At 45.1% G+C, this 13,778-nt stretch overlaps 1 protein-coding gene across 1 annotated transcript in view; it reads left to right on the top strand.

Annotated features, from left to right (window-relative positions):
• DRD3 (dopamine receptor D3) overlaps positions 1-13,778 on the top strand; it is a 59,318-nt gene that overhangs the window by 26,019 nt on the left and 19,521 nt on the right. Inside the window, exon 4 of the mRNA XM_027524427.1 lies at positions 11,002-11,144. Coding sequence (XP_027380228.1) covers positions 11,002-11,144 — 143 coding nt within the window. The remainder of the gene's footprint in view (positions 1-11,001; positions 11,145-13,778) is intronic.

Raw genomic sequence — 13,778 nt, 5'->3', positions numbered from 1 at the left:
CTTGGAGGAGTGAGGGAAGAGCTGCATAAAGAGAGCTTCTAGGACAGGCTCTGGGCCTCTAGCCTTCTAGTTCCAACCCTACCCTATCCCTCCCAGCCTTCTAGTTCCAACCCTACCCTCTCCGATCTTTGAGGGTGTGCCTATACACTCCTGGAATGTGAAGTCAAGTGGGCCTTAGGAAGCATCGCTATGAACAAAGCTAGGGAGGTGATGGAATTCCAGTTGAGCTAGTTCAAATCCTAAAAGATGATGTTGTGAAAGTGTTGCACTCAGTATGCTGGCAAATTTGGAAAACTCAGCAGTGACTGACTGGAAAAAGTCAGTTTTCATTCCAATCCCAAAGAAAGGCAATGCCAAAGAATGCTCAAACTACTGCACAATTGCACTCGTCTCACATGTTAGCAAAGTAATGCTCAAAATTCTCCAAGCCAGGCTTCAACAGTACATGAACTGTGAACTTCCAGATGTTCAAGCTGGATTTAGAAAAGTCAGAGGAACCAGAGATCAAATTGCCAACATCTGCTGGATCACTGAAAAAGCAAGAGAGTTCTAGAAAAACATCTACTTCTGCTTTTATTGACTACACCAAAGCCTTTGACTGTGTGGATCACAACAAACTATGGAAAATTCTGAAAGAGATGGGTATACCAGACCACCTGACCTACCTCCTGAGAAATCTGTATGCAGATCAAGAAGCAACAGATAGAACTGGACATGGAACAACAGACTGGTTCCAAATAGGAAAAGGAGTACATCAAGGCTGTATCTTGTCACCATGCTTATTTAACTTCTATGCAGAGTACATCATGAGAAGTGCTAGATTAGATGAAGCACAAGCTGGAATCAAGATTGCAGGGAGAAGTATCAATAACTTCAGATATGCAGATGACACTACTCTTATGGCAGAAAGTGAACAACTAAAGAGCCTCTTGATGAAAGATAAAGAGGAGAGTGAAAAAGTTAGCTTAAAACTCAACATTCAGAAAACTAAGATCATGACATCCAGTCCCATCACTTCATGGCAAATAGATGGGGAAACAATGGAAACAGTGCGAGACTTTATTTTCTTGGGCTCCAAAATCACTGCAGATGGTGACTGCAGCCATGAAATCAAAAGACTCTTGCTCCTTGGAAGAAAAGCTATGACCAACGTGAACAGCATATTTAAAAGCAGAGACGTTACTTTGCTAACAAAAGTCCATCTAGTCAAGGCTATGGTTTTTCCAGTAGTCATGTATGAATGTGAAATTTGGACTATAAAAAAAGCTGAGCACCAAAGAATTGATACTTTTGAACTGTGATGTTGGAGAAGACTCTTGAAAGTCCCTTGGATTGCAAGGAGATCCAACCAGTCCATCCTAAAGGAAATCAGTCCTGAATATTCACTGGAAGGACTGAGGCTGAAGCTGAAACCCCAATACTTTGGCCACCTGATATGGAGAACTGACTCATTTGAAAAGACCCTGATGCTGAGAAAGATTGAAGGCGGGAGCAGAAGGGGACAACAGAGGATGAGATGGTTGGATGGCACCACTGACTCGATGGACATGAGTTTGAGTAAGCTCTGGGAGTTGGTGATGGACAGGGAAGCCTGGCATGCTGCAGTCCGTGGAGTCACAAAGAGTCAGACACAACTGAGCAACTGAACTGAACTGAACTACACACTCCACCCACACACTCTTTCACACATGGGGCTGGCAGGTGAGGTTGTGCTGGTTGTGGCTGGAGTGTGGGAACTGAATTCAGCCAGGGCTTCATGCCCAAGCCTGGAGAAGACCAGAGAGGGTACTTTTTTACAACTCACCAGCCAGGAGAGAGTATCTTTTTGTAACTTGTACAAAAGCACCATTTTGCTGGCAGCAGCCATGCTTAACGCACACTTCTACTTGCACCACTTAAGACACAACCATCAAGAGCAAACTTTGAATTGGCTTCTGTCTCATACAGGAAGAATTCCCAGAATGCACAGCACTCACCTACCTGCAACCTGAGGGACAAGTTCCCATCTTAGACCCCAATGGACAAGGATGCTCCCCTCTTGGCTTGTAGGTCTAAAGGAACCAACCCTCACCAACCTTAAAATGTAGCCTCCTCCCTCTTCTAGGACTGAAAATAGGCCTTGGAAAAGCTGTCTCTATTATCCTTCACAGCAGTTTGCAGTACACAGCATTAAATTCTGTTCATGGGATGCCAAATAGCCGGTCAATTCATTAAAAATGCAATCATTCATGCAGACCTTTGGTCTTCACACAATGCTAGTCACCCATCTGACAAACTTGACCAAATGGATTCAGCATTTTTTGGTCATGAAGCCCTGATCTGTAATAACAGGGTAGTAGGAGATAGAGAAGAAAAGGAAATGATAAAAGGGTTTTTGAAAGCAAGTAATACCATTGTCATTAGATTCTCAGGCATCGCTCTGGATGCTGGCATTAATGCTGCCTTTTCTTTTCTAAAAAGCAGAGTGGGTGAACACCACCCCCAGAGCCCCCCTCCCTTGGCTCCTTGCCTCCCAGTGGGCCAACCCCTCCCGCCGCACCCTGGGTCAGAGCTAACTCGGGGAGAGGGCTGAGAAAGTGTCAAAGGAGGAGGACAAGATCCGAGCGAGCGGTGAGAATGCGGGTCCTCCGCAAGGATCCCGGGAATAATGCAACCAAATTCATTCACCAGGGAGTTCTTTAAGTGGCTCTCAAATGGCACCCATCACACAGGCAAGCCTCCGCGTCTTTGCAGCAAGCACAATAGGTACCGGATGAGTCACAGGCACCTTGGATTTTTTAGTTTGCATCTAAATAAGCACTTTATGTTTGCAACGGGCTTTCCAGTCATTTGCAAAAAGCTTTCTCCTTCAACAATTCCACGAGGGGAGTCCACAGAACTAAAGATTTATTGAGCCCCCTGTCTGACCAAATAAAAGGTGGTGAAAAGCAGCGCTCACAGAGCTCGGGGGCTCATTAAACCCAGGCGGGGAGTCAGACTCCGGCCCTCCCTCCCGGCCCAGCCTCCTGCCGTCCCCGCTGCAGCGTTCTCAGGACGCACCCTCCTCGGTTCCCACACACACACCTCCCACTGGTCAATAGGGCTCCAGGCCGAGGTCGAATTCTGTGAGGACCTGAGACCTTCAGTAAAGTGGCAACCCCACGAACCACAGTCACAGAATTGAAAGTCAGAGGGGCAGTAAGAGCTTAAATTGTTGGTGCAAGAATGAGCTAAACTCAACGCTCACCAGGGTCCCACAGCCTCTTAGTTCTGAGCCTAGAACCTGAACCTTCTGACTCACACATCACCCCTCTGTCTGTGCCAACGAGTGGCCCCTTCATTGTTGGAGGCGAGGACCGGGATCGGAGGGCAGGGGCCTCTGGCCAGGCCGGCACCCAGCTTTCTAGGTGCCATTTCCTGGGAGTAAATCAGGCACATCTCCTTTGTCTTCAGTGACCTGGCTACCGCTCTGCTGATCCTAACATGAGTGGATCTAAAACCAATAGCAATAGAAATACTGCATTGGCCAAAAAGTGCGTTCAGATTTTTCCATACCATCTTAAGGAAAAAATCACATGAACTTTTTGGCCAACCCAATAGCTACCGTTTCTTTAGCATGTACTATAGGCCAGGCACCAAGAGCTTGTCATTATGCTGACCCTCACAACACTCCAGCAAGGCAGGTGTATTACCTGCATTCTGCAAGTAAAGAGTCAAGGCTAGACTGTGCAGGTAAGCTTGCCCAGATCTCACAGCTGGTAGGTAAAGGAGGAAAGACCCAGGCAGCCTCTTTCTCCTCCAGCTCACTGCCTTTCTCAGAGGCTTAGCCACACTCTGGGCCCCCCAGCTCTGAGTCATGCTGCCTGGCTGGAAATCCTGGCTCTACCACTTCATAGGCTTCCCTGACGTGCAGGAGACCAGGGTTTGATCCCTTAGTTGGGAAGATCCTCTGGAGGAGGGCATGGCAACCCAACCCAGTTCTTGCCAGGAGAATCCAATGGACAGAGGAGCCTGGAGGGCTATGGTCACAAAGAGTCCAACATGACTAAGCAACTAACACTTTTACTTTTTTTACCAGTTCATAGCAATGTGACCTTGAATAAGTCAGTTAACCTCTCTGAGCCTCAGTGCCCTTCCATTTAGTGGGGATCATAGCAGAAGGGTTGTTATGAAGAACAAATGAGTTAATATTTGTAGAGCACTTCAAATCGTTGTTTGACTCGGAGAAAGTGCTGTATACTTGTTTGTTTGAGAAATAAATAAACTTAATGTTCCTTGATAATCAGGAATAAGGTGCAGACACCCACCTCCCAGAAAACTGATTGATATGAACAGTTACAGATCCCCTGGGCTAGCACAATAATAATGACAACAATAATAATACTGTTTTTCAAATGCTTAATAGGTACTGGGCATTGTGCTAAAAAACTTCACAGAGATCATCTCATTCAATACCCAAAACAGCCTTATCGGGCGGAAACATTATCCCCACTGTGCACATGAGGAAATTGGTCTCAACGAAGTCGTATCTCTGGTCCGTGGCCCCACAGTTCAGCCGCAGGCCAAGTGGGATTCAGTCGCTAATCAGCCTGTTTTCCAATGCCCATTGACTTACCACTGAGCACGCCGCCAGTGTTCCCGCCACGCCAGCAAGGACCCAGAAAGCTCAAGAGGTCAAAGGGAGGGGGCCTGGCCAGGCGCGCTGCAATCGAGACAGCGCACACTGCGCACTGGAACGCGCACACTTCCCCCTGGAAGCGCCGGGGGAGGGCAACGGGCCCACGCCCAGCCCTGCCTTGGCCTAAGGTCGGTCATGGGCCATCGATTCGGGGGCAGACCAGAGGCTAAGCAGTCTGCTTGAATGGGAATTCGGGGTCCCTGCAGGGCTGCAGGAACCAGGGGGGTCTCCCGAGCTTTCCCTCCCCACCTCCCCACGGTGCCTGGAGAGCCCCCAGGTGAGCCGTGAACTTCTCACCCCGCCGCGCTGGCGGAGCTCTTGCTGCATTCCGGCGCCCTCCGGTGGCCAATTCCGGAACAGCCTCTGGGTCTCAGCCCATTGTGGCAAGCTTCCTGGAGGAAAAGCCCTGGAAGCAAATTGGGGTGAGGGGTGGGGCGCCGCGGGGCGGAGGGGTGTCACTTATTCTAAAAGTTTAATCATGTTTTAAAATTAAGAAAAAATATTAATGTAACAGTGGCAAGACGTAGTCTCATCTCTCACTTCTAACCCAAGTTCACAGGAGTTTTTGACACAGAAATGTTCCCCAATGCAGACTTTCTCCAGCTTGTCTAATCAAAAGATACACTTGCTTGTTAAAAATATGCACTTCTGGAGTGAAACAAATATCCAAGGGTGTGGCCTTGAAATATGCATTTTAACAGGACCCGCAGGAAATTAATAGAATCAAGCTACTTGGGGAAACTCAGTTCCAGGCAGCTGGTTGCTCTCAAAGTACAAAGCACCCTTCAATACCATGTTTCCTGAAGAAGCCCTTGTCCCCACAAGGCCTCGTGCGTGCGTGCTCAGTCACTAAGACGTGTCCAACTTTTTGAAACCCCGTGGACTGAGGCTGCTAACTAGGCTCCACTGTCCATGGGATTTCCAGGCAAGTATACTGGAAGTATACTTCTCCAGGGGATCTTTCTGACACAGGGATTGAACCCGCATCTCCTGCTTGGCAGGCAGATTCTTTACCACTGCACCACCTGTGAGTCCCCACAAGGCCTCAGAGACTTGCAATGCCCTGAAGAAGCAGCGAGGCAGCCAGAAGAGACCTGGCCTCTGCCACCACTAGCTTTGGGAAGTTGTTTTCATCATGTAATCATTCAGTGATAGTGCTCCCTACGCTTACTGACTCATTGAATATATTGGGACCTCCAAGAAGTTGCTGAACATTAAAGCCTATTTAGGAAAATGAGCAACTATCAGTGGTGGGCTTGGAATCAGCTCATAATGGCCAGTGAGAGCTGATGGCAAAACTTTAGGAGCTTTTTGAGGCAGTTACTAAACCATTGGTGTAACTTGAAATGGACAATGGTGGGAGTACTTGTACCACATAAATTGACAAATGGTATAAATTAAGGCTCTTTTTCACCTGCAGAGCCAGTTATTAAGCATTTAGCAGCATATCACTGAATGAATGGGATGGTCAGTTCTTCTACATCAAAGGTAATTATGTAAATAAACGCCTGGGTCCAGCTGCAGGTCTGAAGGGCAGGAAGTACATCTTACCTTTCCTTCCTGACCCTCAGCAGGTGTTCAGCCAGGACAGCTACAGGACTCAAGGCTCAGGCTCTCCTCTGAGGTGCCTCAAGGGATCACTGCTAAGGGCCAGGCCCCGGTAGATGTATTTGACTTGAAGCCCCAGCAGAGTCTGAAGTCCTGAGCAGAGTGAGAGCCCGGAGGAGTGCCAGGCACTATTTGCCCACCCCTTCATCTCCAAGTTAGGGACTCAAGGTTAGTGTATGTGCATCAGGAGAAGGAAACTGAGCCATCATGGGCCGTCCTTGGAGTTAGTGGTAGGATCTAAATTTGACCTCACTGAATAAGGGCTCTGTTTCTCTTTCTTGAGAAAGAATCACCTCTGTCACATGCCAGGGTGCCAAGGCCGAGTTCTATCGAGTCTGCATCCATCTTCGCCCTTGGAGCTGACTTGCAAGGCTCTTTGGGGACACAAATGTTAACACGTGAACTCTAAGGCCAGATACACAAGAGGCAGATGAGTCAGGCAGCTGGAGCACTGAGGAGCACTGCACCCGCCCCCCCAGCTCAGGGTCTGTCCTTCCTCAGCCCCAAGCCTTGAGGTGCACAAGGGGGTTCCTGCTCTGCATCTGGCCTCCAGGTTCCCTGGATACTGAGAGGACAATGAAAATTTGAGCATATGTGCTATTTACAATAGCCTAGATAAGTGTCCATCAACAGATGAATGGATAAAGACGCTGTGGTACATACACATAGTGGAATGCTACCCAGTCATAAAAATGAATGAAACAATGCTATTTACAGCGACATAGATGGACCTAGAAATTATCATACTAAGTCAGACAGAGAAAGACAAATATCATATGATATCGCTTGTATGTGGAATCTAAAAAATGATACAAATGGACTTATTTACAAAACAGAAACAGACTCACAGACATAGAACACAAACAAGATTGCCAGAGGGGAAAGGTGGGCGGGAAAGATAAATTAGGAATTTGGGAGTAGCAAATACACACTGCTGCTGCTGCTAAGTCGCTTCAGTCGTGTCCGACTCTGTGCGACCCCATAGACGGCAGCCCACCAGGCTCCCCCGTCCCTGGGATTCTCCAGGCAAGAACACTGGAGTGGGTTGCCATTTCCTTCTCCAATGCATGAAAGTGAAAAGTGAAAGTGCAGTCGCTCAGTCATGTCTGACTGACTCTTCGTGACCCCATGGACTGCAGCCCACCAGGCCCCTCCGTCCATGGGATTTTCTAGGCAAGAGTACTGGAGTGGGGTGCCATTGCCTTCTCCAAATACACACTACTATATATAAAATAGATAAACCACAAGGACCTACTATGTAGCACAGGAACCTGTGCTCAACGTTTTATAATAACCTAATGGGAAAAGAATCTGAAAAAGTGTGTGTGTGTGTGTGCGCGCGTGCATGCTAAGTCACTTCAGTGGTGTCCAACAACTCTTTGCAACCCTATGGACTGTAGCCAGCCAGGCTCCTCTGTCCATGGAATTCTCCAGGCAAGTATACTGGAGTGGGTTGCCATGCCCTCCTCCAGAAGATCTTCCCAACCCAGGGATCAAATATGCATCTCTTAAGTCTCCTTCATTGGCAGGTGGGTTCTTTACCACTAGCGCCTCCTGGGAAGCCCATACACACACACACACACACACACACACACACACAGTCACACACACACAAATATATATATATATTTGTAAAAATCACTTTACTATACACCTGAAATTAACACATCATTGTAAATCAACCATACTTCAATAGTAAATAAATGTTCAGCATTTGTAGACTCAGCTATATATATTAGATCCCTTGAGCTGGGATAGAATTAGAATTGTCCTCTTTTGGGGTAGGACACCCACAGGATCCATGAGGCAATCAGCCTAACAGCTTCTTACTACTTGCCTTGTGCAAGGACCTATATGGAATACGATGAGCTGAGCCATTAAGTAGCTTAAATCATACGGAGTCTCTCTCTCCAGCCATGAGGTAAGTTCACTACTGAGGCAAGACACTGCCTGCAGAAGAGCAGTGTGACTGGCAGAAGAGTACTATGCATTTAGAGTTAGAGGTCTTCATAAAATGGAAGGACTGGGACGGTTACTGAGAGCTGATCTGAGATTAAAGGAGAGAAAATATGAGCTACCTGGGGAAGGAAAAGGGATAATGGAGTGAACAAAGACTATTGAAGATTACCCATCAGTAATACGGGTTACATGGCTAACGTGGCTGGAGTTATAAGTAAGTGTCAGGGACCAATGGGAAGTCAAATTGGCAAGACAAGTTGGGGTCATGCTGGGGAAGGCTTAGTATTGACACTGTATTTGTTTTCTGTTGCCATGTAACAAATTATCACAAATGTAGTGACTTTAACTATATCCATTTTTTATCTCACAGGTCAAAAGTCTGCACAGTGTAGGTAGGTTCTCTGCTCAGGGTCTCACGAGGCTGAAAATGGGTATAGGCTGACTTGTGTTTTCATCTTTCAAATGTATTCAGGTAGTCAGTAGAACTCAGTTGCTTGCAGTTATAAGATGGAGGTTCCCACTTTCTTAGTGGTTGTCAGCCAGGGGCTGTTCTCAGCTCCTGAAGACCTCATGCTGTTCCCCGCCAAATGATCTTTTCCCAAACGTGGCAAGTTGCCTCTTCAAGGCCAGGAGGATAATTTCTCATGCTTTGACTCTCTCTTATTCAGGAAGTCCTGAGTTCCTTTTAAGGGCTCACCTGATTAGGCCCAGCCACCCAGAATCATCTCCCTTTTGGTTGACGCAATCTGTTGATTTGTAGTCTAATCACAGGAGTTCTGCTCGTTCTACAGTGCGTGAACCTTGGGTGCCATCTTGGAATTCTGCCTATCTTAGACAGTTGTCAGCTGAGGGACCATGGGGTGGGGAAGACATAACGAAATCTATTTTGGAACCTGGCACAGGAAACCAGCCAGGAGGCTGTGGCCATCACAGAGAGAAGGTGGCAGAAGTGCATGGATAAATAGGGAAGTTACTACGGTGCATAAATTCACAGGACCTGCTGTCCTTCTGCCTAAAATGCTCTTCTCCTACCTTCCCTCAAGGCTGGCTCCCTCTCACCCCACTCATTTCCTCCCATCTTGTGTCAGCTTGCCCCTTCTTTACATCCTCCTCTACCCTTAAACCGGAGAAGGCAATGGCACCCCACTTCAGTACTCTTGCCTGGAAAATTCCATGGATGGAGGAGCCTGGTGGGCTGCAGTCCATGGGGTTGCAAAGAGTCGGACACGACTGAGCAACTTCACTTTCACTTTTCACTTTCATGCATTGGAGAAGGAAATGGCAACCCACTCTGGTGTGCTTGCCTGGAGAATCCCAGGGACGGGGGAGCCTGGTGGACTGTCGTCTATGGGGTCATACAGAGTTGGACACAACTGAAGTGACTTAGCAGCAGCAGCTACCCTTAAACATGTCACCCAGCTTAATTCTTTCATAATAGTTTTCATTTTATATTAACATTTTTTTCATCCATCCACTTCACTTACCTCCAAGCTCAATAAGGAAAGAGACCATTGTCCCATTTGCAATTCTTGGTATTTCCAGAATAAGGCCTGGATAATAGTAAAGAACCCAATAAATGCTGGATGAATGAAATGTTAAATGAATGGGTGAGCAAATGGTATGGAAAGGCCAAAGAAATGTCAAAAAGCCTGAATGTTGGGTGTGGATGTCTTGAAGAAAGGCAGGAAGTGGAGCCAGATTAAGAGATGTAGGAAAATAGAAAGATCTACTTCAGATAGCTTGAGTTTGGGACAACCATGGAACAATGGTGTAGGTAAGTCCAATAAGCAGCTGGAAATGTACGCGTGGATATACCACAGAAAAGACAATATCCAACAAGAATAAAAAATAGCTTTGACCATGTAAAAGTGTGTGCTGTAGACTGAATGTTTACATCCCCCACCCCCAAATTCATATATTAAAATCCTAACCTCCACTGTGATGGTACTAGGAAGTGGAACCTTTGAGTAGGAATCCACCCTCATTAATGGGATTTTCCCTTATAAAAGAGACTCCAGAGAGCTTGCTTCACCCCTCCCACAATGAGAGAACACAGCAAGAAGATGGCTGTCCACCAACCAAGTAGTGGGTTTAATACCAGATACCAAATCTACCAGCACATTAATCCTGGACTTCCCAATCTCCTGGACTGTGAAAAATAAATATTTATTGTTTAAGTCACCCAATGGTATTTTGGATAGAGCAGCCCAAAAAGACTAAGGCAGCATGAAAAGTTGATTTAAAATAAGCCTTCATTAGATATTACTCATCTCTATTTACAAAATCTCTGCTACTTGGAATAGTTGTCACTGCAAGGGTTAGAATTAATGTTAGGATACAAGCGGGGATAAACATCCTCTTTGGGCACAGTTCCATCATTATCTGAAAACTGTGGAAGAAAATAAAGGCCCACAAACCAGCACCTAGAGTCTTCAGGTTTAAGAGTGTCAGGGTATGTGAATACAAGGCTGGGCCAGCAGCCATTCCTGATACCCTCTTGGATATACCAGAAGCTCGCTGACAACCCAGGGTCACTATGCTATGCTTTTCACTCTTTCTCCCCGTCTCTGCTCACCTCCCTCAATGAGTTCTTCATCTGTCTTATCTCAATCTTTCTGCTGTGTTCACTCAAAGACCCTTTTCTCCCTTAAGTTTCTCCAACCAAAGTATTTTTCTCCTTCCGCGTGTATCAACCTGATTATTCATCTAGTAACCTTTTGCAACCTGTCTTTTGACACTTCTCATCCTACCTATTCTCTATCCCCTTCCCTTCACAGGTACACTGCTGTGGTCATGCCTGTTCACTACCAGCAAGGCACGGGACAGAGCTCCTGTCGACGCGTGGCCCTCATGATCACAGCTGTCTGGCTGCTGTCCTTTGCTGTGTCCTGCCCCCTCCTCTTTGGCTTCAACACCACAGGTAACAATGACAGTGTCACTTGCAACACCCAAGTGATTCATAGCACATCTGAATGGCTGTGAGTGCTGTTCATCCCTGAAATGTCTGACCTCAAAGGCAGTGTACTTTGGAATCAAATGAGGATCCTATAGCTTGCAAAGCAGTGGCCTCTATTGATTATAAATAAAACAGAAAGCAAAATCTCTTCACTTAATGGTGCAGGAGCCACACGCTGCCCCAATTAATGAAGTCTGGCTTACTCCTATTTTGAAAGAAATACCATTGTATTCATTTGAAGAAATATGCCAGTTAAAAAAACTATGCTATATGAATAATTCAGGTGAGATTTGTTAATGAAAAGATGATAATTTGTAATGAATTTACAACGCAAAGTAGCATATCATAAAAGCCCTTGAGCAGGGTATACATTTCTAGCTTTTTACTCAATAAGAATAATTTCTAGCATACATTGGGAACTAGGATACATTTGTGAATTATTGGAGGATGTATTTTATATTTTTAATACACAGAAATTTTTGGCCATGGTGCTCGGCACATGGTACATCTTCTATCAGATGGATGGATGGTTGGCAGGATGGATGGATGGATGGACAAATGGATAAAAAATGTGTTTATCTGACATGTCCAGGACTTTAAATACAATACTGATCCAAATCTATACCTCACGTGCTTCAGTACCTTCCATGTCTATTCTATGACCATCTTTCAGCCTCAGGAATTTCATGTCTTGAAAGAAAATTGTTAGCACATATAGTAAGGTTATAGGCACTGACAGTAAAGACTGAGTATTCACTAAGAGGTAACTACTTAACTCCTGTTCTAGTGTTCATCTGGATTTCTTACTTCATCCATTTGAATTGGTTCATTCAATTCCGACTATGTTCCACTTTTATGAATTTCTGGTATACATGTACAAGTCACATAGCTATGTACTTATGTGTACAGATATATGTAACATATTACATATAAATTCAGGTAAATCTTAACTTATAAATAGTCTTCAAAGAGTCATTTGCTGGTCAATTATTTAGAAGTCAGAATACATTTAGGAAGGCAGAGGCCCTGGAGTCAGAAAAACCTAGATGCAAACTTCAATTCTACTACTTAACAGCTGTGTCTGTTTGAACAAGTTACTTAACTTTTCTAAGTTAAGCTTCCCCATCGACAAATTTGGAGTAATAATATAGTAGAGCATAAACGAACAAAATCAAATATTTGGACTAGGTCTGTGTATTTAGTTAGGAAGTTTTCAGCATTTCTTTTTATATATGTCCTCCTGCAAATAAGTGCAGCAACTTTATCTCTAAAATTACATGTTATGTTGAACTCTTTATCAAAGATGACATATTCCTGCATGTGTCATATGTCTTTACTTATTACTGTTCAGGGTTGTAATCAAACCATGTATATTTTTATACGTGATTCAGGGTGAATTTTGACTCTATAATTTTCATTGACTCTAGAATCTAAGCCTACATATGCCATAACTTCACTCCACCTCCTTCACGGAGCTTTTTTTACAATTAAGTGAAGATTAAATTGGGATAACATACATAGACATGCCAAGCACATATCCCCTACTCAAGGTGAGGCTTGTTTCTCTGCCATATTAGAGGTTAAATTGAGAAGTTATCCAATGAACATGTGCCTGGTCAATTCAGGGTGCTCCTAAAATATGATGTTGTTATCATCTTTGCATTACTTTTTACTGTTTCCCATCACCACTTACCAGTGACACATTATATACACAAACGCGCGTGTGCACACACATACACCAAGGCAGCACTCTCTAACATAAAATAGAGGCTGACTCTGGCACCCAAATACCATTTCAATGAGTCTAAATGTGCTCTGGGTGTTAGTCTGATAACTAAGCCACCCTTTATATCCATGTTTCTATAAGAAAATGCATTCTGGACTTCCCTGGTGGTCCAATCGCTAAGACTGTGCTCTAATGCAGGAGCCTGGGTTCTATCCCTGGTCAGGGAACTAGATCCTACATGCCATAATTAAGAATTCTCATGCCACAACTAAGACCCAACACAGCCAAATAAATAAATAAACACTTTTTCAAAAGAGAAAATGCCTTCTAAGTTGGAATCTGCAAAATGAACCAGCAGCAAACCTCCAGCAACGTTTGCTGGGCAGAGTTATTCCTCTTACTCATTCTTGGAGGCTGGCAGGGGCAGTCTTACTCATGCTCACACACACACACACACACACACACACAGGTAACAGTCTCAAAATCTGACATTAGACAGGGTTCCCAGTTAATGTCAACATGTAAAGTGAAGAAGAATGACGAGCTAATTGCAGTCTTGTTGCCACCAGTGAGATCATAATTGTTCCAGAAATAAAACTTTCCAAAAGAATTTTCAAATATAGAATTGAGAAGGCAAAAAAGACTTGTGACTTAGCACGTATAGGCTCGCTTCTCTCTCATCTCTTTCTCTTTTACTTTTAAATGTATTCATTAGACTACAGTAAGTGAAAGTGAAAGTCACTCAGTCGTGTCTGACTCTTCGCAACCCCATGGACTACACAGTCCATGGAATTCTCCCGGCCAGAATACTGGAGTGAGTAGCTGTTCCCTTCTCCAGGGGATCTTCCCAACCCAGGGATGGAACCCAGGTC

The sequence above is a fragment of the Bos indicus x Bos taurus genome, chromosome 1 (assembly GCF_003369695.1).
Source record: "Bos indicus x Bos taurus breed Angus x Brahman F1 hybrid chromosome 1, Bos_hybrid_MaternalHap_v2.0, whole genome shotgun sequence".
NCBI lineage: Eukaryota > Metazoa > Chordata > Mammalia > Artiodactyla > Bovidae > Bos > Bos indicus x Bos taurus.
Note: the sequence above shows the minus strand (reverse complement) of the source record. Positions and strands in the feature narration are given on the sequence as shown.